At 37.0% G+C, this 25010-nt stretch overlaps 1 protein-coding gene across 1 annotated transcript; it reads right to left on the bottom strand.

Moving 5' to 3' along the window:
- Positions 1-951: 951 nt before the first annotated feature.
- On the bottom strand, positions 952-3416 carry LOC107794203 (methyl jasmonate esterase 1-like). Its single transcript, XM_016616676.2, has 3 exons — positions 2949-3416; positions 1779-1910; positions 952-1307 (listed from the first exon to the last, which is right to left on the bottom strand). Exons 1-3 carry the CDS (start codon positions 3315-3317, stop codon positions 1020-1022), a joined length of 789 nt encoding a protein of 262 aa, XP_016472162.2. The 5' UTR covers positions 3318-3416; the 3' UTR covers positions 952-1019.
- Positions 3417-25010: the final 21594 nt, after the last annotated feature.

The raw sequence follows: 25010 nt of genomic DNA, 5'->3' as shown, positions 1-25010 counted from the left end.
ACTTCATAGATTATTTATTTATTGTGGTTTAAGAATCTTGACCTCTTCTTTCACTTGCGATGTTCTGTTGATAAACCCTGCTTATATAGTATTTATTTTAGTTTATTTAAGATAAGATATGGAATAATATTATCTTTTTTCACGTTGCAATAATTCTATTATATATGTTGAATTATATGATTTGTGTACATCTCAAAGTTTTAATGGAAAATGACAATAACTTATAGAAAGAGGAGAGAAGAGAAGAGAAGAGAAGAGAGAGTGTAAGTGTGTAATTAACTATTAAAACTAATACTCCTTTCGGTCCACAATAACCGATCATTTTATCTTTGGTACACCCATTAAGGAAATACGAATTCATAGGGAAAAAAAAAAGATGTATTCACTAAATTAACCTTAATTAATTGTTACCTTGACACATTAGAATATGTAAATAAGGGCAAATTTTGGAAGAATAAAATTAATTCCTTCTTGCTTATATAAATGGACACTTATTTTGGACCAAAATAAAAAGATAAAATGTTCACTTATTGTGGGGAGGGAGTAATATTGTCGTGAAAAGTTTTGAGGGAGGAGGCAAATATTCATTACTATTTTTTCATGACCGCATGAAACGCGGACAACTTGACTAGTGACTATATATTAGTTCGTTTCCTTATTAGTTCGTTTAAAATAGAATGACACATCTATATTTAGAAATAATTTAACTTTAAACTTTTCATTTTATTTATTTTATCCATAATCATGAGAAACTTTTATAGCCGCACAAATATCATGGTCTCATACATAAAGTTTTTGCCCTTTAAATTTTTAGGACCATATATTTTAAAAGTATTTTTTTCTTAAACTTTATGTCAAGTCAAACTACATTATTTAAATTGAAACAAAGCTAATTGCGCAGTTTTCTACCTCAAGACATACATAAAAAACAATTACATGCCTTGGAAAAAAGAAAGGACAATCTCTTCTTTTTTTTATATTCCTCATGTTTCCCGTCTAATAGTAGCAAGGTAAGAGAATCAATGATATTTTTCTGAAATCATAAGCAGACAAGAACATAACTCCCGAGGTTTGGAGAACATCACCATGTGATCTGCATCACGAATCAACTCGACATCATCCGGTGGATTATGGTTGATCAACCACCTTTGAATTTGTTCTTCCTTAAGCACGTTATCCTTGTCGCATACAACGTAAACACGACGAACCGAACCATATTTCTCATTTGTGAATGTGGAGTCCTTCAATAAGCTTGACTCGTCAAACAATGGTACTGGTCTCACCAAATAACTTGCAAGAGTCAAATCCTGTTTCAATTGCATCATCAATAGTGTCCAAAAAAGGATTAACTTTACTATAACAGTAAAGTTGTAGAATTATTTTACTCACTATAACGGTAAAATTACAAAACTATTTTATGCCATATTAAGGTAGCTTAACATGGTGTGATGTGTTAAGAGAATAAATATAATGATCAAAATATCAATTTTCTGGCCCAAAAACAATGTCAAAAAGTCATTTTTCTGGCTATACAACTGCAGACGAAAAAGGCCCACCAAGAAAAAACCGTTACTCAACGTCAGAATTTGACATTTCAATCATTTGTATTTTCTGAAAAGTTCACATGTTGTTTAATGTAATAAAAAGAGTCATGACTAAAATTTAGTTTCTCCAATACAAAAAAAAAATAGTTTTATTGTTATTTGAATTATTTGGTGATCATATGTAAAACTAAAAATTGTGAAAATTAGGAAAATCAATAATTGATATATGCTCACATCAGCAGGGGACAGTTGATAAAAGTTGGTTGCCAAAACTTTAGGGCCACGGAGGAGGGAGGTTGGACCTTTCTCCTGCCCGTTGCTATATACAAATTCAGTATCCATATGTGATTCCACTTGTTGATTATACTATCAATGTGCAAACAAAAATAATGCTTATTATAAGTTAGTATAAGCAAGATAATAGTAGAACGTTGTATATACTACCCACAAGTAAAGCAGAAATACAAGAGACTCTGTTCAGACCAATTGAACAAGAATATAACTCATAAATCCTGATTGTGTAAAATATCAGTATAATCAATATATTGTGTACTTGGGGTGTCAAATAGATGGGTTGTGCTGATTTTACGGGTCAAAATGGGCCGAGTCAATAAATTGACGGGTTATTGACCCTCCCAAAAGTTATTAGACTGAGATGAGTTGGGTTAAAATGGGCTAAATTTTGGGTCATCGTCGAACCCGCTCAATTTTTTTAAAGCTTTAATTAATGCGTGTTATTTTCTTATGAATTATTTATTTATCAAATAAGACTTTTTTTTCTTTTGTTATGATCATATATATAATATATACAACATATCAAACAAAAGAGTATTTGTAAAATATTTCAGCAAAGTTACTCATGGATCAATTTGGGCTAAAAATAAGCCCAACTTTAGATAAACTTGGCTAAGATGGGCTGAGTTTACGCCGCCCAACCTTGAGCGAGTTGGACAGGTCAATGACTAGCCTAACCTTGAACGGATTGGGCGGGTCAAATGGGTTGGGGCTCAAATTGTCGCCCCTATTGTATACTGTAAATAAACTAATTTCTTTTTTCAGGTTACTGATTTACTTTCTATGCACTATAATAGTGATTATTTTTTACATGACCTGATAGTGTAAAGATGCTAATAATAGTACACTATGGTAAAATATTAATACTACATATAATTTTCTATAAAAATGAATTATATATTAGTAACCTAAAATATTAGATAGGTTATAATAGGTTGAACACAAAAATATCATTTCACATAAAAAACATAATTATATATAATTAGCGATAAAAAATATTAGTAACGTGGAAAACAATAAAGTAACCTATTTATTATAACAGGTTAAATACACTGATAAGCATAAAAGTTTTTGAATTGTCAACCGTAGAAGTTAAATTCGTTGTCAAACCTGTAGGCTAATGGCAACAATATCAAGGTTAGGACCAGGCATGAAAGCAGTGACAAAAACAGCTACACAAATCTTCTGAGGGAACATTTCCATGGCAAGAGATATGTTGATGCCACCCATACTATGACCTACTAAGACAACTCTTTCTTCTTGTGGTAAATTAGCCATGAATTCTATCAAAGGCTCGTTGTATTCAGCCATGGAATTGAGCTCTTCAGTATGTTTTGGATGAATTCCAGAAGCAGCCATGTCAAAAACACTAACTCTGTGACCTTCAGCTCTAAGAATTGTCACCACTTTATACCAACACCATGCACCGTGACAAGCTCCATGAACTAGCACAAAGTGATGACTTTTGCTCTTCTCCATTTCACTTTCTTGAGTATTTTTTCAGATGACACTCCCTAAAAATTGCGAGGTATATATTTATAGTGAGTGTAGAGGGTCAAAATGATTACTTAGCAATAGATTCTGAAAATATATATTCTCATATAATTGCACTTTTGAACTCTTATTTATTGATCAAATTTGATTTTGATCCCCTTGTGATATTTCGTTAAGTATATTTGACCTTGAATTAAGTAAAATGCCTGTTTTTGGTCCCTTTACAAAGAAGATATTTTATATTTAGATTATTTGTAGAACTATTTAGTATCCTACAATAAAGAGTAATTACAAATTGCATTGAAGGTTTAATGTATTGAATCAAATATTACAAGAATAAAAAAAATTTAAATTGTCGATATTTCAGATACTAAAACACAATTTTTTCTGTCTAACGTTATCCCCATTTGACAATCACGTCAATGGAAAACATGTTTGAGTGGATGACATGATAGGAACTGAAAGTAGGAGAAGAACCTGGCCAGGTGTCCAAAGTGCACGAATTACTATTACTATTATTAATTTTCGTTTCAATTCATGTGAACTTGTTTGACTAAGTATAGAGTTTAAAAAAAATAAAAAAATTTAAAATTTGTGGTCCTAAACAATTCAAAAGGGCCCCAGAGTATTTGTGTGGTTATAAAAGCTTCTCATTAAAGATAGAATTGTAAATTTAAGCAAAATTATTTTCAAATTTAAAAAAGGATTATTCTTTTTGGAACGGACCAAAAAAGAATATGTTCACAGAAACGGAGTTAGTACTTCAAGAGGAATACAGGCACGTCAAGGTCAATATTTGTGCTTCCTGAAATTATAATGTAAATGGAGGGTACTTTTGTCATTTCATTGGCTAATTTTGGCATGACGGCTCAGTGGTGAGCTACCGTGGGCGAAACGTGGTCCTCTCTCAATGTCCAATTTTTCTCTTTAATAATTACACAAACAGCTTTCAAATGAAATCCTTGAAGCACGTATTTTCATCTTTCTCTTCTTTGATCTTTTCTTTTACATTAACATTTTACATTTTTAAAAATAACAAACTACTCCCTCAGGTTACTTTAATTGATTTTTTTGCTTTTTTTCTTTTTTATGGTTCACAATATTTAATTTTTTCAGATATTAATAAAGAATTAACTTCTTTTTTTTAAATTTCTATTGGAGTAAAGAGCCTAGGAATATATATTTATATTTTGGCAAAATACATAAAGCCCCCATTAAACTTGTTCAAAAAATAGATTTGAACACTTAAACTAAACGGGTGTTCTTTTACCCCCTATTCATATTCGGAGTGAACTAAATAATACCCTAAAGGCTGATATGAAAGAAAAAGGAAATAAAATAAAAGCGCTTAAATTTTTTTTAAAAGTAGGCCCAATGATAATGTATAATAAAAATAAAATAAAATAAAGATTGGACCCCTCTTATTTTTTTAATCCACAAGCCTTCTTTCTCCTTCTTCTTAACCACCCTCCCCCCCCCCCCCCAAATGCTCCTCGTCTTCTTTTTTTTTCTTCTTTTTTGTTCAAATTTCTACTCATCTTCTTCTTTTTTTCTGTTTTAGTTTTTTTTCTGCCTCGTCTTCTTTCTTCTTCTTTTTTATTCAATAATTTTTTTTATTCTGAAAATTAAGAAATTAATTTAGTATTTTTTCGTATATTCTCCGTTGCAGTTAATTGAACAGAAAAAAATCATAGAGCATGTTGAAGATTGAAATGAATAATTAAAAATAATTAGGTAAAGAAACCAAAAAAATGAGGAGAGTAAAGCAAGATCGAAGGGATTTAAATTTATAATGTATCTATGGATGAGAATTCGATGAAAAAAATATAATTAAGAGAAATTTAATAATTAATTAGTGTATTAAATAATGAGTAAGGAAAAAAACTGTGAATAGACAAAAAGAAACGAAAAGGTTAAAAAAAAATTAAAATTTAGATAATTTCTAACGTGGCGCTGATATGGCTCTAATGTGGAGTTGATGTGGAAATGATGTGGCGCGTGTGTAAAGCACATCACATTGTGAGACTGATATTATAGTGTTAGTGTGTTATTTAATTCACTACGACCAAGAATGGGGGGGGGGGGGGGGGATAAAAGAACACTCGTTTAGTTTAAGTGTTCAAATCTGTTTTTTGGACAAGTTTAATGGGATCTTTATGCATTTTACCTTGTATTTTTAATGAATAAATTAAGGTTAATATGGTCAATTTTATTACTATTAATTAATATTAAAAGGTAAATTTTTTAATATGTGTGAAAATAATTTTAAAAAATTAATTAAAGTGAATCGGATAGAGTAAGTAAACTGCCGGAAAAGTTGGAGACTTTTCAAACTCTAAAATTTAACAAAATGAAGTAAATTCTTCCCTGCCATCAAACTAACTAACAATATTTTCATCACATATTTAATTGCCATCGGCTGCAACTTCAAAGTTGCAGAGCTCAAATCAAGTAAACATTAATGCGCGATAATGCATTTGTTATGAAAGTTGGGGTTTGAAATAAAGAGAGTCCCTTACCAATCAATCAAGTATGCTTACTTGAAATCAAAGTATAATCAGGCCGATATAGGAATAACAAGGATAAGACATACTTAAACATGGAACTCTTACACTTAGTGTATGATGTTTACATAGAATGCATAATTACTAAAAAGAGCTCAAAGTGGCTTTGATTAATGAAAATTTAATTCGAAATAAAGTAAATAATGAAGAGCCACACATGGGGCAAAAATTGACCTACCTGCTTTTCTTGAGCACTTTGTCCATTTTGGTTTTAATTCATTTACTAAATCTAAAATTAATTTTATTTTTAGGAAAATTTAATCGATTTAAGTTTAGCATTGTAGAAGCTATATCAATATATGTTTAGTTGCTTTGAGAAACCAAGAAAGCATTAGTTGTTTTTTTTCAAATCTATCTTTAATCCAATAAACAATCTAGAAAAAATGAGGACATATAAAGAGTAATTTGAAAAGATATAAAGTGTATAACTCAATTAAAACTTTTATATCAATGCTATTAAATAATTTTCGTAATGGATCTGCGTAAACTTTAAATTTGAATGGGAGAGAGAAATAGTGTTACCATAGAACCTATCTGTAATTGTTTTAAACTGTTTTTGGGCAACTACTGGGCAGAGTGCCTAGGACTAATTTTATATATTTTTTAAATAACTTGATATTTTAGGTAAAAAATTATAGTATTTACATATAAGTTAGGAAAAAAATTTACTAATCATAAAATAAGCTCCTTTTAAAATTTTGTATTCCATTGTTTAGCAATGGTATTGGGCCGGTGCGCAATACATTTATCCTTAGTTATTAATTCCTCCGATCCATAATAAGTGACCGGTTTGCTTTAGACATGCCTATTAAAAAAAATACTAAATTCTATACAAAAATACCTAGTATGACTAATGTCACGACCTAAATTTTCCCTCTGTATGTTGTCGTGACGGCACCTAGTCTCTACGACTAAGTAAGCCTAACATATGCGGAATAATGAAATGAAAATATAAATTTAACAACTAACTGTAGCATTAACAACATAACTGGGTACCATGCCGTCTGGCATGTACAATAACCAACTATTCAAAAATACACAGAAATCCCAAAACCCGGAACATCATAAGTCACAAGCTACAGAAGGAAACTAATATCTCTATACACCAGAATCTAATAACAGACGTAAGGAAGGTAAATGACATATGAGGGAATAGAGGGGGACTCTAAGGTCTGTGGACGCGGCATATATACCTTGAAGTCTCCGTACAACAACAAGCACTCTCAGCTAGTAGCGGGGTTGATAAGAAGTAGTTGGATCTGCACATAAAATATGTGTAGACGAGTAGCATGAGTACATCATAACGGTACCCAGTAAGTGCCAAGCCTAACCTCGGTCGAGTAGTGATGAGATCAGACCAGGGCCCTACTGGCATATAAATAATAAACTAAGACAGAATGAAATATTGCAGTAAAATAAGTGTTGAAATTTAACAAAAAATGAATTCATAGAAGATAACAGCTCAGTACACAGAGATAACAACAGGGAATCTCCCGAGATACCGTCTAGTAGTTCCAAACGTAAAAATGCAGGGGGATATCCCGGAATATCGTTCCGTAGTCCCAAAGTAAATATGCAGTACAAGGAGATCTCCCGGAATACCATTCCGTAGTCCCAAAGTAAATATGCAGTACAGGGTGATCTCCCAAAATACCGTTCCGTAGTAGTAAATATGTAGTACATGGGGATCTCCCGGAATACCGTTCCGTAGTCCCAAAGTAAATATGCAGCTAAACAATAGAATTCAATAGTCACGACACGAAATTCTACAGTTCAACCTAAGTACCAGTTAAGGAAAAATAGGTAAATTCACTAAACATGTTGCACGTAATTCAAGTAAACAGTTAAGGCAAGTAGACATGTTATTCTAATCTAGCAGGATACTACACATGCTGATGAAACTCAAATAAGAAAGAAATTAGGTTATTACTTCGTAGAAAGTCAGGTTTTTACACAATTAGCCCGTGTACATACTCGTCACCTCACGTACACGACGCTCATATATCAAAAATAGTACAAATCCTATGGGGAGTTCCCCCACACAAAGTTAGGCAAGCCACATACTTCGAACCAAGCTCAATCAATCGGTAACAATGCCTTTTCCACGAATATCCGACTCCGAATGGCCCAAATCTAGCCAAAATAATTACATATCATAAATACAACTATAACAGACTAATCTAATTAATGAAATCAAGATTTTAATAAAAATTTTAAAATCCGTCCTAAAAAGTCGATCCGGGCCCACGTCTCGAAATCGGGTAAAAATTATAAAATTCGAAAGCCCATTCACTCACGAGTCTAACCATATCAAATTTACTAAAATCCGACCCCAAATGGTCCTTCAAATCCACAAATCAAACTTTTCAAATCCCTAGCCTCAAACTCCCAAATTTCACCTTAAATACACACTAACTAGGTGAAAAAATAAATGGGGAAGTAAGATTATTGATCAAAAAATAAGCACAAGGGACTTACCTCAAGAAATGCCTCGAAAATGCTCTCAAAAATCGCCCTAAACCGAGTTTGCAAAGTCCAAAATGACAAAAATCACGAAACCCTTCAGTTTTAAACACTGGCCAGGCATTTCCGTACCTGCGGATCCTGGGCTCGCACCTGCGCGTCCGCTGGAGCAAAAAATGTGGGCGCACCTGCTAAAACGACTAACCTCGCCTGCCTCCGCTTCTACGACCACTGGTCCGCATCTGCTCTATCGCAGGTGCGGAGAAAGTATCGCACCTGCGACCTCTGCTGATCTCCACCCCTTCCGCACCTGCGCTCAACCTACCGCACATGCGGCCTCGCACTTGCGGCTAATACCCTCACAGGTGTGATCATACCAGCAAAAGACCAAACTTTAGAAATTTCTCAACTTCCATTCCAAGTCCGTTAACCACCCGAAACTCACCCGAGGCCCCCGGGACCTCAACCAAACATACCAGCCAATCCTAAAACACCATACGAACTTAGTCGAGCCCTCAAACCACATCAAACAACGCTAAAATCATAAATCATCATCCGATTCAAACTTAAAGAACTTGAAACTTTCAAATTCGACAACCGATGCCGAAACCAACCAAACCACGTCCGATTGACCCCAAATTTTACACACAAGTCATATTTAATATTACGGACCTACTCCAACTTCCGGAATCGGAATCCGACCCAAATATCAAAAAGTCCACTATCGGTCAAAATCTCCAAAAATTCGACTTTCGTCATTTCAAGCCTAAATAAGCTACGGACCTCCAAAACACAATTCAGACACGCCCCATAAATCCAAAATCACCTAACGGAGCTAACAAAACCGACATAATTCCATTCCGGAGTCGTGTTCACACAGTTCCGATTACGATCCAAATCCTAAGGCTTAAGCTCCCGTTTTAGGGACTAAGTGTTCCGGAACACTCCAAAAATCAAAATGAAGCCTCCCGACAAGTTACAATAGTAGAAATAGATGCGGCGAAAATAATAAATAGGGGATCGAGGCTATTACTTTTAAAACGACTGACCGGATCATTATAACTAAACTATCCTTAATTAAATATTAATGTGAGGAATAAAAAAACTTTTTAGAAATATGTACGTAAGGATAAAAAAGTAAAAATAAATTATTATTTTTTTTAATTATATAAATGGATACTTATTTTAAACCAAAATAAAAATGCAAATTTATCGGTGTACCGCAGGGAATATCTAAATGACAATCTATGCATTGTCTCGAAACCGACATGTTGCTTCTTGTTCTTGCACAACGACGTGTCAACACCATTGCCTTCCAAACTTTGCACTTTGAAATAATCGACAACTTCAAGGTACAGGTTTTGCTGTATTCTGCCGTACGTGAATCAACTTAACAGACATTGGAATCAGCAAAATATTAAGAGGTCGTTTGGTTACTATGTGAGATAGACAAAGATATTTTATCCGTGAGATTAGTTATCTCATATTTTTTATGTGATAGCTAATGCTATAATTTTAGTATAAAATTTATGCCATCACTAATAAGCAACATGAGATAAATACAATCTCATATTATATTTTCGAATTAGTACTTCTTATCACGTTAACGAAACAACCCCTAAGGTAATTAAACTTCTTTGGAGTGGGCACAAGGTATTCGGATAGATTATTCTCAATAGCCTAATGAATGAAGGAACTTGGAACAATCTTAGTAGCTCATTGGACTGAATTAAGAGAGAGAGAGAAACTGATTGTCAAACGGGCTTATCAAACTTTCATTCTAATACCTTATTAAATAAATTGAGCGTCTTAGACCCCCTTTGAAAGTGGTTCAAATGTATATGATTTAATTGTAAAATGTATAAAAATGCCTCTTGCCATTTTCAAATAAATTCATTGTCCCACACGACCAAATCAACATGTAAATCCTCTCTCAAACACAAATTAAAGAGACCTATTACAAATGGCTTCAATTATCAAAATATACAGCCCCGCTTTAATTTATTTTCACTTATGTTAACTATCAATTTTAGCCCTCCCCTTGTAAAGTTAAATTTTTACGCTTATTGATCAACAATAAATATAATAGTATTTTTAAAATTAATAATACCTATTTTATCAAAATATAAATAAGTAATAATAAGCATAATAAGTATAATAATATTAATTAAAATTAGCTCTCATAACTTTATAAACAAGTATTACAATAATTTCAATAATTTAGTCCTAAAATCTATAATTATATTATTTTAATTAACAAAATAATTAGTTTTCATAATTTAATAGACGAGTACTATAATTTAAAACCAACTAATTACATTAATAATACATTTATTAATGATATTTTATTATATTTTATTGGAATTAATTAAGTCTAATTAATTTAATTATAAACGGGGGTCAAAACTTAAAAAAGGCTACAATTATAATTGATTAATTTTATCTCAAACGGACATGCCTTAAATTAACTTACAACCCAATACCCATAAATTTGGCCCAAAAGCGCCAACCCAACCTCATAACCCGGTCCAGCCGACCTCCACCCCATCCTACTTGGCGATCCATGCCATTCGCTCTCTTCCAATCAGAATACGACACTTCATCCTTCCGAAACACCCACACAACTAACATAAATAATCTAGACCGTTGATTAAAGTCATCAACGGTCCACAATTAATCTCAATTTTTCCTTTGCTTTTAAAACCTCTAACGTTTTATCTCCACCGGTGGATCTAAATGATCCAACGGTCCCAACTCTATCCCATTAAAAAATTTTCATTTCCTTTTGTCCTCAAAAATTCAGAGCCGTTGATCAAAATGATCCAGTGACTCACCTCACATCTCTCATTTTAACTACATATCCAACCTAAATCCTAATCATTCTCATTGAGACCGGCCGCCCTTTCTTTCCCTTTCCTCTCTCTTTTCTCTTATCTATATCAACCCCCATCAATTTCCGAGACCTGACACACTGTGCAAGATCACTCATAATAAACCAAAACTCTACCCTGTTCCTCTGTCAATCGCAAATATCGCCGGTTCTATCCTTTTTCCTCACCCGATTTTGAATCTCGAACCCCCAAGCCCTAGACCTAAATGTGAAAGGGTGAGAATATAATCATTTCTTCCTCCGCTCATTCAAATCAGCACATGCGAGCTGTGGATTCATGAGGATCTTGACCGTAGTATCACAGTTCATGGTCCAGAGGTCAAACACAATGACATCTAGACATGGACTTTGATTGATGGTCCTTTGGTCTCCAACGACCGATTTCCTTCACCACTTCGTGCCAAGATAAATTCACTCTAATTTTTCCCTATGTTTTCCTTATGTTTTCCCCCTTTGCTATCATCAACGTTGTCACGACCCAAAATTTCACCATAGGCATCGTGATGGCACCTAGTCTTAGACTAGGTAAGCCTATTACTTACAATAGTAGAGCCAATTTAACAATGATATTTTAAAGCAAAGTTTGATATAAATACCAAAATGAAGGTGAAACAAGCCTACGCGGCAATAATCGCAATAACCTCCCAAGACTAGGTAATACAGAGTCACGAACTCTAGATTAATACATAGAAATATTTCAAAATTAAAATACAATACTATTCGGATAACGAATTTACAGTACAATCAAAAGGAAAAGGACTTCATGGGACTGCAACGACCAAGCAACTCTACCTTGATTCCTCGCGATCAAGAAGTTAACTCTGCTTGAGTCCGTTATCTCCAATACCTGGATGTGCACAAAAATATATATAAGTGTAGTATGAATACACCACAGTCGGTACCCAGTAAGTATCAAGACTAACCTCGGTGGAGTAGTAACGAGGTACAAGTCAAGACACCTATTAGTCATAATAAGCGGTGCAGTATATAAGTATAAAGCTAATAATGCAAGCAAGAATCAGTAAATGACAACAATGAATAAACAAGTGATATAAACAGTAACGTAATCAGAACACCGTTAAAGTACCAGTAAACCAAATAAGGAAAAATAAATGACAACCAAATAATCAAACCGTTCTAACACAAGTCTCACAACGAAATTACTCCGGGATGCCTCATCCCAAAACCACAAGTCACGAGTCCCAAATCATAAATCATATGCTCACGACACCTCATGCCCACATTATCAATCACGACAGCATGGATAACTCACGTGCCAATATCTTAATCCGTCCGACATGGTCATAGGCTCACAATCATAATCTACCCGACGTGGTCACAGGCTCAATACCACAATCTGCCCGGCATGATCACATGCTTACTATCATAATGAAAGCGGATAATACAAGAATACATGGACATGATCAATGAATGACAAGTTTCATACTCCTAAACTAGTGTAGACGGTAGGCTACGATGTATGATTGTGCGAGTGTACCAATACAGTCCAAGTTAACAAGTAATATCAATGATATCGAGTAGATCATTGAAAGCAACACAACAAGTCACGTAAGATGCATGACATACACAAGACAAATCGCACCATCACACGGATATCGTCAACATAATGCCCCCAGGCCATCACATATCATCCTTGACATAGCCACCCTTATCTCTCTATTTGACAACATCATAATAGCCACCCTTATCTTTCCGCCCCGACATTTAACACAATAGCCACCCGTATCACTCCGTATAATAGCCACCCATATCACTCCGCCCAGACAATAACAGAATAGCCACCCGTATCACTTTGCCCAGACATATATCAATAGCTACCCGTATCACTACACACAATCAACAACAATGAGATTCCACCCTTATGCTCCGCGTAACAACAATCAATCCACACAACAAATCCACATGTGCTAACATCACAACAACACGACACATCAACTCGTACCATAAGTGCCCGTAGGTGTGATGACCTGGTGAGTTATTTTGATATTTAGACCCTTATTTCCATATTTTGAGACCTCGATTAGCTCCATTTAGCATTCCTTAAATTGCGTGCGTAGTGCGTATGTGAAAAATTGAAGAAAATGTGAATTTTTGCCTTAAAAATAGTTTGAGTGGACTACGATCAATATTTTGTGTAAACGGACCCGGATCAGTACTCTGACGATCCTCGTGGGTCTGTATCGTGATTCAGGACTTGAGCGTATGCCCAAAACTAAATTCAAAAGTCCCTAACTTATTTTGACTTATTTTGCCAAAAACTAGCATTTTTGAAAGTTGGAAATTACTAAGTTTAACCGTAAGTTGACTTCTTAGCTAACGGTTCGGATTTTGATGTTAAAACTTGGAATAGTTTCGTATTGCTATTTGAAACTTGTATGCAAAATTTGGTTCAATTCGGAATTCATTTGACATGATTCAGACGCTTAAATGTGATTCTAGTGTTCTTGAGTTCCACATTGAAAGTTCATTCGCTTTGAGGATTGATTCATAGATTTAGTTGTTTTTTTGGTGATTTTATTGTGAAAACAAGTTGGTATGATCTTATTACACTTGTTTGCATGTTTGGTTTGGGGCTGAGGGGCTCTGGTGAGTTTCAGACATGTTTCGGATGAGTTTGGCTAATGCTACGACTGCTGGTGCACTTCTGGTGTTGGTGCTCTGCTGCAGATCTCGTATTTCTGAGGTCTGGCTGGAAATTGCGAGCCTCGCTTCTGTGAACAAGTGTTCACAGAAGCGAGCATCGGCTTGACTAGGAAACCTTGCATTTGCGAGGAAAATGTTGGCAATTGCGAATGAACAGTGGTCGCTCTTGCAATGACAAAGTCGCATTTGCAATTGCGAAGGATTGGTTTGCATTTGCGAAGGCTGGGTGTTCGCATTTGTGACTTCTGTAGCTCTGAGACAGGGTTTGTATTTTACGACCCTTGTCTCGCATTTGCGATGTTCGCAATTGCGACATCCGCAGCTAGGTAAAAGAGGGAAAAAACGAGACTTAGCTCATTTCTCACAATCTCTCAACCCTAAACACCCTAGAGGCGATTTTCCAAGAGACTTTTCTTCCCAAATTCATTGGTAAGCGACTTTAATCCATTGCTTTTCAATTACCCATTATATTTAATGAGATTTCAACATCAAATTTAGGATTTTCATGGTAGAAATTAGAGATTTGGGTAAAATTGGGAATTTTGATAAAATTGATATTTAGACCTCGAATTGGGGTCGAATTCCAAAACAAATCACATAACCGGGCTTGGGGGTGAATGGGTAATCGTGTTTTGGTCCGAATCTCGATTTTGACCAAGCGAGCCCAGGGTTGACTTTTGTTGACTTTGTTAAAATGATCTAAATTGAACCTCTTTTCTTTGTGGGTAGTTTCTAAAGCTTATTTTGAATCATTTAGTCAATAATTTGCTAGATTTGGTTGGTTAGGAGGCTTGTTCAAAAGGCAAGGTCGTGGATGATTAATTACTTGAGTTGCGGAGTAACGTAAGTGTTGGGTCTAACCTTTATTTGAGGGAAATAGGAACCTTTGAATTTCATGTTATGTGAATTACGTGATAAACAACGTATATGCATGGTGACGAGTGTATATGTGTCGTTGTGTTACTTGCTTCCATATTTTCGTTACTTCATAGTATATCGTGTTGCATGCCTTAATTGCTACATGCTTATTTGACTTCCATGCCATAATCGTCACTTGTCCTTTAGCTATCCTTGTATTAAATTGTCCGTCCCTTCCATAATTCCATGCTTATTTGCTACTTGTCTCTATTTACTCATCTTATATATCTAAATTGTTGTAATGACCCGATCGGTTGTTTCGAGCCTTATTGATCCGTTCAGTGGTTCGAGGTCTTGAGTAGCTACATATTGTGTATTATGACTTGTGTACATGGTCGGATTTGATTTTTGGATGGTTCGGAATGAATTCGGATGAGTTATTCTCACTTTAGAAGCTTAAGTTTGACCAAAGTTTGACTTTTGTGAAAACGACCCCGTAGTGGTATTCTGATGGCTCCGATAGGTTTGTATCGTGAATTTAGACTTGGGTGTATGCCCGAAATCGAATTCGAAAGTCCATAGGTTGATTTGTGATGTTTTGCCGAAAGTTGGCAATTTTACGGCTTTGAATTTTTATAAGTTTGACCGTAGGTTGATTTATAGCTATCATGTTTGGATTTCTATTTTGGAACTTGGAATAAGTCTGTTTTGCCATTTGGAACTTGTCCGCAAAGTTTGGCGTCATTCCGAGTTGATTTGATAGGAATCAGACATGCGGTTGTATTTTTAGAAGTTCTTGAGTTTCATGTTGAATCCTTGTGTTTTGAGGTCCGATTCGTGGTTCGGATGTTATTTTGATGATATGATCACATGAGCGAGTTTGTGTTACGTTTTTAGACTTGTGTTGATGTTTGGTTTAGAGCCCCGAGGTCTCGGGTGAGTTTCGGACGCGTTGCAGAGTGTTTTGATAGAGTTTTAGCACTGCTGGTTTTGTGTAGAAACTTCAGGTCTCGCAATTATGAGAAATGAGTCGCCATTGCGATGTTAGTTTGAGTCTTCTAGGCTTGCATTTGTGAACCAAGAGTTTGCAATTGCGATGGAGGAGGGCCTAGGTGTGCTGTTTGCAATTGCGATCATAAGGGTCACATTTGCGAAGTGTCCATGTTCGCAATTACGAACAATATGTCGCATTTGTGATTGTAGCAGGGGTGTGAAGAGCTTTTCATTTGCGAACCCCGGGTCACAATTGCGACTGGACATAAGAGCTGAGGGACGAGATTTTGGCCTCATTTTCATATTTTGGAACCCTAGACTCGGTATGAGGCGATTTTGAAGAGGGATTTTCATCTACAAAGTTTGGGTAAGTGATTCTAATCTATTTCTAATCATATTCCATCATTATATATTGGATTTTAACATCAAAATCATGTGAATCAAAGTGAAAATTTGTGAAACTTTGCCATGTTTTTGAAAAATAAGAATTTGAGTTTTGAGAGTCGATTTGGACTCAGATTTTGAAACTAATCGCATAGATGAACTCGTGGGGTCATGAGTGGTTGGAATCTACCATTGGACCCGGGTTTTGACCGGGCAAGCCCGGGGTTGACTTTTGAGCAATTGTGTAAAGATCATAGCGTTAATTATTGGAATTGATTTCTCTTGTAGTTTTTGATGTTATTAAGTCAATTTTGGCTAGATTTGTGCCGAGCGGAGGTCAATTGTAAAGGAAAAGCAATTTTTGAGAATTGATTGAGGGCTTTTTAGGTAAGTATCTTGCCTAACGTTGTATGAGGGAACTTCCCCTTAGGGATTTGTTGGTTTGTACGATTTAAACTACGTGAAAGACGTGTACACGAGGTGACGAGTGTGTACACGGCTTATATGTGGAAATTTGACCGGATTAGCCTCTTAGGTTCTTATGTTCATTAAAAATGAAGTTGTCTTATCATGTTAAATCCTCCATTTGCTAAATTTTCTTACATGTCTTATTTGAAGTTGATTGATTCATGTTCTGCCCTTGTTGCCAAATAAACCCTTATGTGCCTTAATTGAAGTTATTGTTACCTACTCCGTAATTGCTTATCCTTCATTGAAGTTATTGTTATCTCTTCCGTAATTGCTTAACCTTAATTGAAGTTATCGTTATCCCCCCAATGTTGACTTATCCTTATTTGAAATCATTGTTATATGTTATCTTCCTTATCGTTAAGTTGTACCTACTTGGAATCAATGTTACATGCTATCTCTCTTGTCATCGATTTGTACTTATTTGAAAACATTGTTACATGTTATCCTTTCAATTGTTGAGTTACTCTTATTGGATATCGTTGTTACACATTATCTCTCCCATTGCTGAGTTACTTTTGGTTGAAACCATTATTACTTGCTATGTCTTTTATTATGAGCTCGTTCTTCCGTTTCTTTGTGTTTTGTAATTCTTGTGTTGATTTACTTACCGTACTCTCGTGTTATTATTATTGTAATAGTTGTACTCAGTGTTGTTGATGTCATGACCCAATTTTCCCTACGTTGGGTATCGTGATGGAACCTAGTCTTAGGGACTAGGTAAGCCTAACATTTACTGAATAACAACAATAATAAATAACATCTAACAACTTTTGAAATAGAAATCACTATAAAAATTTACAATTCCTAAAACCGGTAGTACAAGTCATAAGCTCTACAGAGCATTTGCTAAAAAACTTCTAAATACAACTGTCCATAAATAAGAATAAACAGTGCAAAATGAAAACTTAAAGGTGACTCCAAGCCTGCGAACACAACAACATGTTTACCTTGAGTCTCCACAGCAATGACACGTATAGCTGCTAACGAACAAATACCTGGATCTGCACAAAAATATGCAGAAGTGTAGAATGAGCACACCATAGCGATGCCCAGTAAGTATCAAGACTAACCTCGGTGGAGTAGTAACGAGGAACAGTCAGGACACCCACTGGTCTAATAAACTGAACATGTATAAGTATATGAATAGCAGAAATATGATATCTACATAAAGACTATGCAATATGGCTCACAATACAGTAATTACAATAAGAAAGGAAACAACAAGTATAAGCGGAATACCATAAAAATGACACAGAAAAGTGAATGGAACACAAACTAAATCCGGAATCAAAAATACAGCAAGGACAAGTAATAACTCAGCAGCTACAACCGCTTCTACATCAGGTTTTAGTCATCAAACTCCACGAGGTACTGAACCTCGGACAATCACAACTCACAGGTCTCAATACCTAAACCCTAACACTTGGCATCCTATGCCCTCATAACACCTCATAACCGCACTGACGACTCACGTGCCAATAGAGCCATTCTCACATAGAAGGCAAGTAAACAAGGGTGAGCATCTATGCTCAACAATATCAAGAACACCTCTTATCTGATAAGAGTGCTTAACTACGTGTATGCTTGTGCAAGTGTCCTAAGATAGTCCATACCAGCAAACAAGCATAAGGAAAAAGAACGGACATCACGTAGAATATTTTCTCACAACTTTCCAAGATAAAGCTCTCACAGGTAAGTATACCACTACACAAATATCAACAAGAAGAATGCCCCAGGCCATCACAAATCATCACAAATCAATCCCGGACACAACCCACCTTGTCTCGCCACGTGTGCAATAATAAGGTAAGTGCCCACCTCGTCTCGCCACACGTGCATAACAATGTTCCCACCTCGTCTCGCCACATGCGCAACCTATATATATATATATATATATATATATATATATATATATCCCGCCTTGTCATGCCACATGTGAAAATATCAATAGTAACAATAGCACAACAGAAACCTCGTGCAACCCCATAATAACAACCGCACGACAGAAACTTCGTGCATCACAATAACAACAACCGCACGGCAGAAACCTCGTGCATCACAATAACAACAACCGCATGGCAGAAACCTTGTGCATCACCACAATAAGTACAACATCAACAACGATAATAATACAAGGATACGAAAAATACGTCAACTCAGAAATTCTAAAACTCAAGGAAACGGAGGAACTAATTTCACAAGGAGTAGCCACAATAGTGAATACTAGTCATAATAAGAACAACTCAGTAAGAAAGGAAATATTATGTAACTACGGTCCACAATGTACAGTTCGACAACATGGGAGCTAACACAAGACGAATAATTCCAATTAAGGACAAGTCAACTAAAATATAGGATGTCTAACTTCTTTTAAAGTTGGGCAATTAAGAGAGAGATGCAATAATTTCAATTAAGGATAAGCAGTATAAGGATAATCATTTGCCTCAATTAAGGATGAACAATTACAGAAGAGATAATTATAATTTCAGATAAGGATAAACAGTTAGGGAAAAGACAACACGACAATAGAAGAGATAACAATTTCAGTTAAGGCACATATGAATCAAATGAACAACAAGAGTGGATCATGAAGCAATTAATTCCAATCAAAGCAGGTAAAAGTGAAACTGGAAATTAAGAAACGTAATCATAATGAGAACAACTGTATATTTAATGAATATAAGGACCTAAGAGTCCGTAAAAGGCCAATTTTCCAAAAATAAGTCCGGGCACGTACTCATCACCTCGCGTACACGGACAACAATTAGCATAGAAGACTCAAATCCTAAGGGGTAGTTCCCCCACACGAAGTTAGGCAAGATACTTACCTCAAAGAAGACAAATCGATACTCTAAAATGAACTTCTCGGGTGAAATGACCTCCGGGCGGCTCAAATCTAACCAAAATAACTTCAAAGCATCAATAAAACTCATAAGAAACCATTCCGGATCATAAAGCCTCAATCTTTATCAAAATCTAAAAATCGACCCAAAAGTCGACCCCCGGGCCCGCACCTCGAAACCCGACAAATTTCACAAAACCCGAACACCCATTTAGATACGAGTTCAACCATACTAAAATTATCAAATTTCGATACTAATTCGTCCCTCAAATCATGATTTTTCATTTTGAAAAAGGTTTCTTCAAAAACCTCCATTTTCCTCAACTCAAAACACAAATTAAATGATACAAAATAAAGATAAAATCATGGAATATAATAAACTTTTGGTGAAGAACACATACCCAATCGATTTTCTTGAAAAACACACAAAGAATCGCTCAAAATGGAAACTCTACAAGTCAAGATATGATGAAAATGGCCTAACCCTCGATTTGAAGATCTTATATTCTGCCCAGGCGTCAAAGCATCGCGAACGCGGAGAAAGGATCGCGTTCGCGAAGAAGAAAAATATAGGCTGTCAGGATAACCCTACGCGAACATGAGCTAAGGGGCGCGAACGCGAAGTGTAAGAAACAGAACTTACGTGAATGCGGGAAGAATGACACGAATGCGAAGAAGAAATAGCTAACATCCCCAGCTCCCAATTTATACTACGCGAACGCGAGGAAACAGATGCGAACACGAAGAAGGAGAAAGAAGACTTTCGTGATCGCGAACGTGATCATGCGAACGCAAAGAACAATGAATTCCTCCTTCAAAATTACTCATCGCGAACATGAAGGAAGGGACACGAACACGATTAAGGAAACCAGATGACAGAAAACAGCAGGTCAAAAATAGAAGGAAATGGCCCGTAGCCCATCCGAAATACACCCGAGGCCCCCGGGATCCCGTCAATACACACAAACAAGTTCCATAACTTAACACAGACTTGTTCGAGGTCTCAAATCACATCAAACAATGCCAAAAAATACAAATCGCACCACGAATTGAACTTATGAATTTCTAAAACTTCTAACTTCGAAAACTCGTGCTAAAACCAATCTAACCAACCCGGAATGACGTCAAATTTTGCAGGCAAGTCCCAAATAACATAATGGAGCTATTCCAACTCCCAGAATCGCATTCCGACCCCGATATCAAAAAGTCCACTTCCGGTCAAAATCTCCAAAAATTCAACTTTCGCCATTTCAAGCCTAAATGAGCTACAGACCTCCAAAACACAATCCGGACACGCCCCTAAGTCCAAAATCACCCAATGGAGCTAACGGAACCGACGAAACTCTATTACAGAGCTATCTCCACACAGTTCCGACTACGATAAATAATCCTAAGACTTAAGCTTCCGTTTTTAGGGACTAAGTGTCCCAAATCACTCCGAATCACCTGGTAATTGAATTCAACCACGCACACAAATCAATACACATAATACGAAGCTTCTCAAGGCCTTATGCCGCTGGACGGAACTTAAGTTCTTAAAACATCCGGTCAGGTCGTTTCATCCTTCCCCTCTTAAACAAACGTTCATCCTCGAACGTGCTAAGTATCACCTCGAAGTCCTCAAATCACTGAAAGCACATATCCAACATACACCCGCGGGTGACCCCACATCAACCAAATCCGCATAAGCCTGATGACACCATCTCAGCTGTAATTTATCCTTTCTATCAGTACCGATAAGCCTTAGAGTCAAAATTCTCACCTTCTATTCATCTCCAAAAGACCCGATTCTAAATACATACTAGGTATCAGTCTCAACTAGCTTCGGCAACTCATGCCTACACCCGCAAGGTACAACCACACAACGTGACACACTACACATATGCCCATAATAACATTTCTGATCACAATAGCTGCCCATAATCAAAACCAGCACCGACAATTAGCCTCATATCCGTTAGCAACCCATTTCAAACCTCCACAATGCTGACAATGATGCAAGCAACACGAAGACCTCATAACTATACACCGGATCAACAAGTCACAACTAACACCACGGGCACACACCCCGTAAGCTAAAACTCAAGAAGAACAAAACGAAAAATGACTTAATATATAAAGAGAAACACATAAGAGAAATATCAAACAATGCCCAACAAGCACAACTCTCTATGAGTACCATCCTACAATTCAATTTATAAGGAAAAATTAAAGTATATTAACAAATCACAAGGATCTCATCCTGATATAACTTCCACAACGTTACACAGCCCGGCTCAAATATATCAAAACACATGGAATCGCTAGGGTCTCACCCTCAACTCCGAATCACAAGTCGAATACACATCATACCAGTGGAAATCTTCAACTAACTCAATTCTGCCAATAAAATCACAACACTTACTAAACTCTCACCCCGGTAGAGTATCAAATCATAAATCGTAACCAAATTGTGCAGGAATCACATCAAACCTGCCATAATAGACAACTTGAATTCACTTCTAGTCTCGTAACTTTCAATAATGAATTAAAACAATGATAGACATGACTATCACTCATAGAATCTCCCAATAGGGGCAAACACATAAACGTAATACTAGGTCATGAACTCACCCATAGGTGGGACAACAAATAAGGGAACTCGTCCCGATAAGTAGAACCGAATCAAAATACGAATGGTGCCCCTCTATAACAAATCAAAAGCATACCTATATGACATCATCTGGCACAGTGGCCTCAAGCCTACTATATGAAACACATCAACGGGTCGGGCCTTCCCCTCTTGGGCACCCTCTACTCGCCTGAATACTCCGTTGTGACATACTTATCCAGAGTCTAGGACAATATCTCACCCTGTGGCTGGTATCTCCACACTCAAAGTAACCTCTCTGCTGATGTAGCTGTAGGAAGTATGTGGTACGGGTACTCTGAGACCCATGAGCACCTGAAACACTGTGCGAAGCCTAAAGTGCAAACTGAACTAGCTGACCCACAAAACCTCTACCATGTCGTACCCTGCCTCCAAAATAAGGACCAGTAGATCTCTCCGGTCTGCGAGGCCTCCTCACCTCCCTGTACTCTCTCTCTTTACCTCACCTGTGCTCTCTCTCCTAGCCCCGCCTGTCTCCTCTCTCCTGATCCCACATGCCTTCTACTCGGCGAGCTATCCCTACCACCTGTTGAAATGAGACATCTGACTTCAACTCCCGAGCCATGCTGAACCGAATATCATGCCTGAGCCCCTTAATGAATCTATGAACATGCTCTCTAACTGTAGTGACCAAAGCAGGTGCATGTCTGGCCAAATCACTGAATCTAACGGCATACTCTGATACTGACATAGTGCCCTGGCGCAGCTGCTCAAACTCTGCACACCATGCATCTCGAAGGGACTAAGGTACAAACTCTCTCAGGAATATCTCTGAAAACTGAACCTATATAAGTGTAGCTGACTTGGCCGGACTACCCAACTCATATGCCCGCCACCATCGATAAGCCGCTCTATTAAGCTGGAACATAGTAAAAACAACCCCACTTGCCTCAACAATATCCATAGTGCAGAGAATGCGATGGCACTCCCCTAGAAAACCCTGTGCACCCTCAGAAGACAAACCACTGAAAGTAGGAGGGTCATATTTCTTGAACCTTGCAAGTCTAAGCTGCTCTTTCTCAGATGCTGCTGCCCTGACCACAGGCTGAACTGGAACCACAAGCTGTGTCGCCATGACACCTGGAACTGACCATCGTGGACTCGCTGCTCTGGAGTGTGGGCGGCGGGAGTCTGAGCTCCTCCCCCGGTCTGTGAAATAGCTAGTGCAACCGGAATCAACCCCGCCTGAGTCAATGTACCAAACATGCTAAGAAAATGTGCTAAGGTCTCCTAAAGTCCGGGGGTAACAACAGGCACCTCCGGTACCTGTCCCCCAACTGGAACTACTGGCGGCTCCTTAACTGCTGCTCTGGTAGGTGCCCTAGCTACGACACATGCTCCTCGTCGGCCTCTGCCTCTGCCCCTAGTGACATCTGCTCCGAGGGTAACGTCATCAGGAACTAAAGCTCGTGTCCTCACCATCTGTGAGAGAATGGAATGATAAAAGTTCAAACTTTGAGATCAATGAACTCGCACGATAGGAATGAAGGAAGTGAAACTATCCTAATAGTTATGTAGCCTCTCGAAGATAAGTACAGACGTCTCCGTACCGATCCGAAAGATTCTATTAAACTCGCTTATGACTCGTAGCACCTATGAACCTAGAGCTCTAATACCAACTTGTCACGACCCAATTTCCCCTCTGTTGGGTATCGTGATGGTACCTAGTCTTAGGGACTAGGTAAGCCTAACATTTACTGAATAACAACAATAATAAATAACATCTAAGAACTTTTGAAATAGAAATATCTATAAAAATTTACAATTCCCAAAACCGGTAGTATAAGTCATAAGCTCTACAGAGTGTTTGCTAGAAAACTTCTAAATACAACTGTCCAGAAATAGGAATAAGCAGTTCAAAACAAAAACTTGAAGGTGACTCCGAAGCCTGCAAACGCAGCAGTAGGTTTACCTTGAGTATCCACAGCAATGACCCGCACAGCTGCTAACGAACAAATACCTAGATCTACACAAAAATGTGCAGAAGTATAGAATGAGCACACCATAGCGGTGCCCAGTAAGTATCAAGACTAACCTTAGTGGAGTAGTGACGAGGAACAGTCAAGACACCCACTGGTCTAATAAACTGAACAAGTATAAGTATATGAACAACAGAAATATGATATCTACATAAAGACTATGCAATATGGCTCACAATACAGTAATGGCAATAAGAAAGGAAACAACAAGTATCAGCGGAATACCATAAAAATGACACAGAAAAGTGAATGGAACATAACCTAAATTCGGAATCACAAATATAGCAAGGACAAGTAATAACTCAGCAACTACAACCGCTTTTATATCAGGTTTTAGTCATCCAACTCCACGAGGTACCGAACCTCAGATAATCACAACTCATAGGTCTCAATACCTGAACCCTAACACTTGGCATCCTGTGCCCTCATAACATCTTATAACCGCACCGATGAATCATGTGCCAATAGAACCACTCTCACATAGAAGGCAAGTAAACAAGGGTGAGCATCTATGCTCAACAATATCAAGAACACCTCTTATCCGATAAGAGTGCTTAACTACGTGTATGCTTGTGCAAATGTCCTAACATAGTCCATACCGACAAATAAGAATAAGGAAAAAGAACAGACAACACGTAGAATATTTTCTCACAACTTTCACAAGATAAAACTCTCACACGTAAGTGTACCACTACACAAATATCAACAACAAGAATGCCCCAGATCATCACAAATAATCACAAATCAATCTCGGACACAGCCCACCTTGTCTCGCCACGTGTGCAATAACAAGGTAAGTGCCCCCTGTCTCGCCACACGTGCATAATAATGTTCCCACCTTGTCAAGCCGCATGTGAAAATATCAATAGTAACAATAGCACGGCAGAAACCTCGTGCAACCCCATAATAACAACCGCACG

Source organism: Nicotiana tabacum, chromosome 14 (assembly GCF_000715075.1).
Source record: "Nicotiana tabacum cultivar K326 chromosome 14, ASM71507v2, whole genome shotgun sequence".
In the NCBI taxonomy this organism is placed as follows: Eukaryota; Viridiplantae; Streptophyta; class Magnoliopsida; order Solanales; family Solanaceae; genus Nicotiana; species Nicotiana tabacum.
This window is presented reverse-complemented; position numbering and strand designations above follow the sequence as displayed.

Bases quoted from the DNA above. Each gene is read 5' to 3' on its own strand.
- LOC107794203 (XM_016616676.2), bottom strand. From the start codon at position 3,317: ATGGAGAAGAGCAAAAGTCATCACTTTGTGCTAGTTCATGGAGCTTGT. The intron at 1,911-2,948 runs GTTTGACAACGA...GCACATTGATAG, and splicing joins TTGTTGCCATTAGCCTACAG to TATAATCAACAAGTGGAATC. The intron at 1,308-1,778 runs GTGAGCATATAT...CAATTGAAACAG, and splicing joins ATCAACTGTCCCCTGCTGAT to GATTTGACTCTTGCAAGTTA.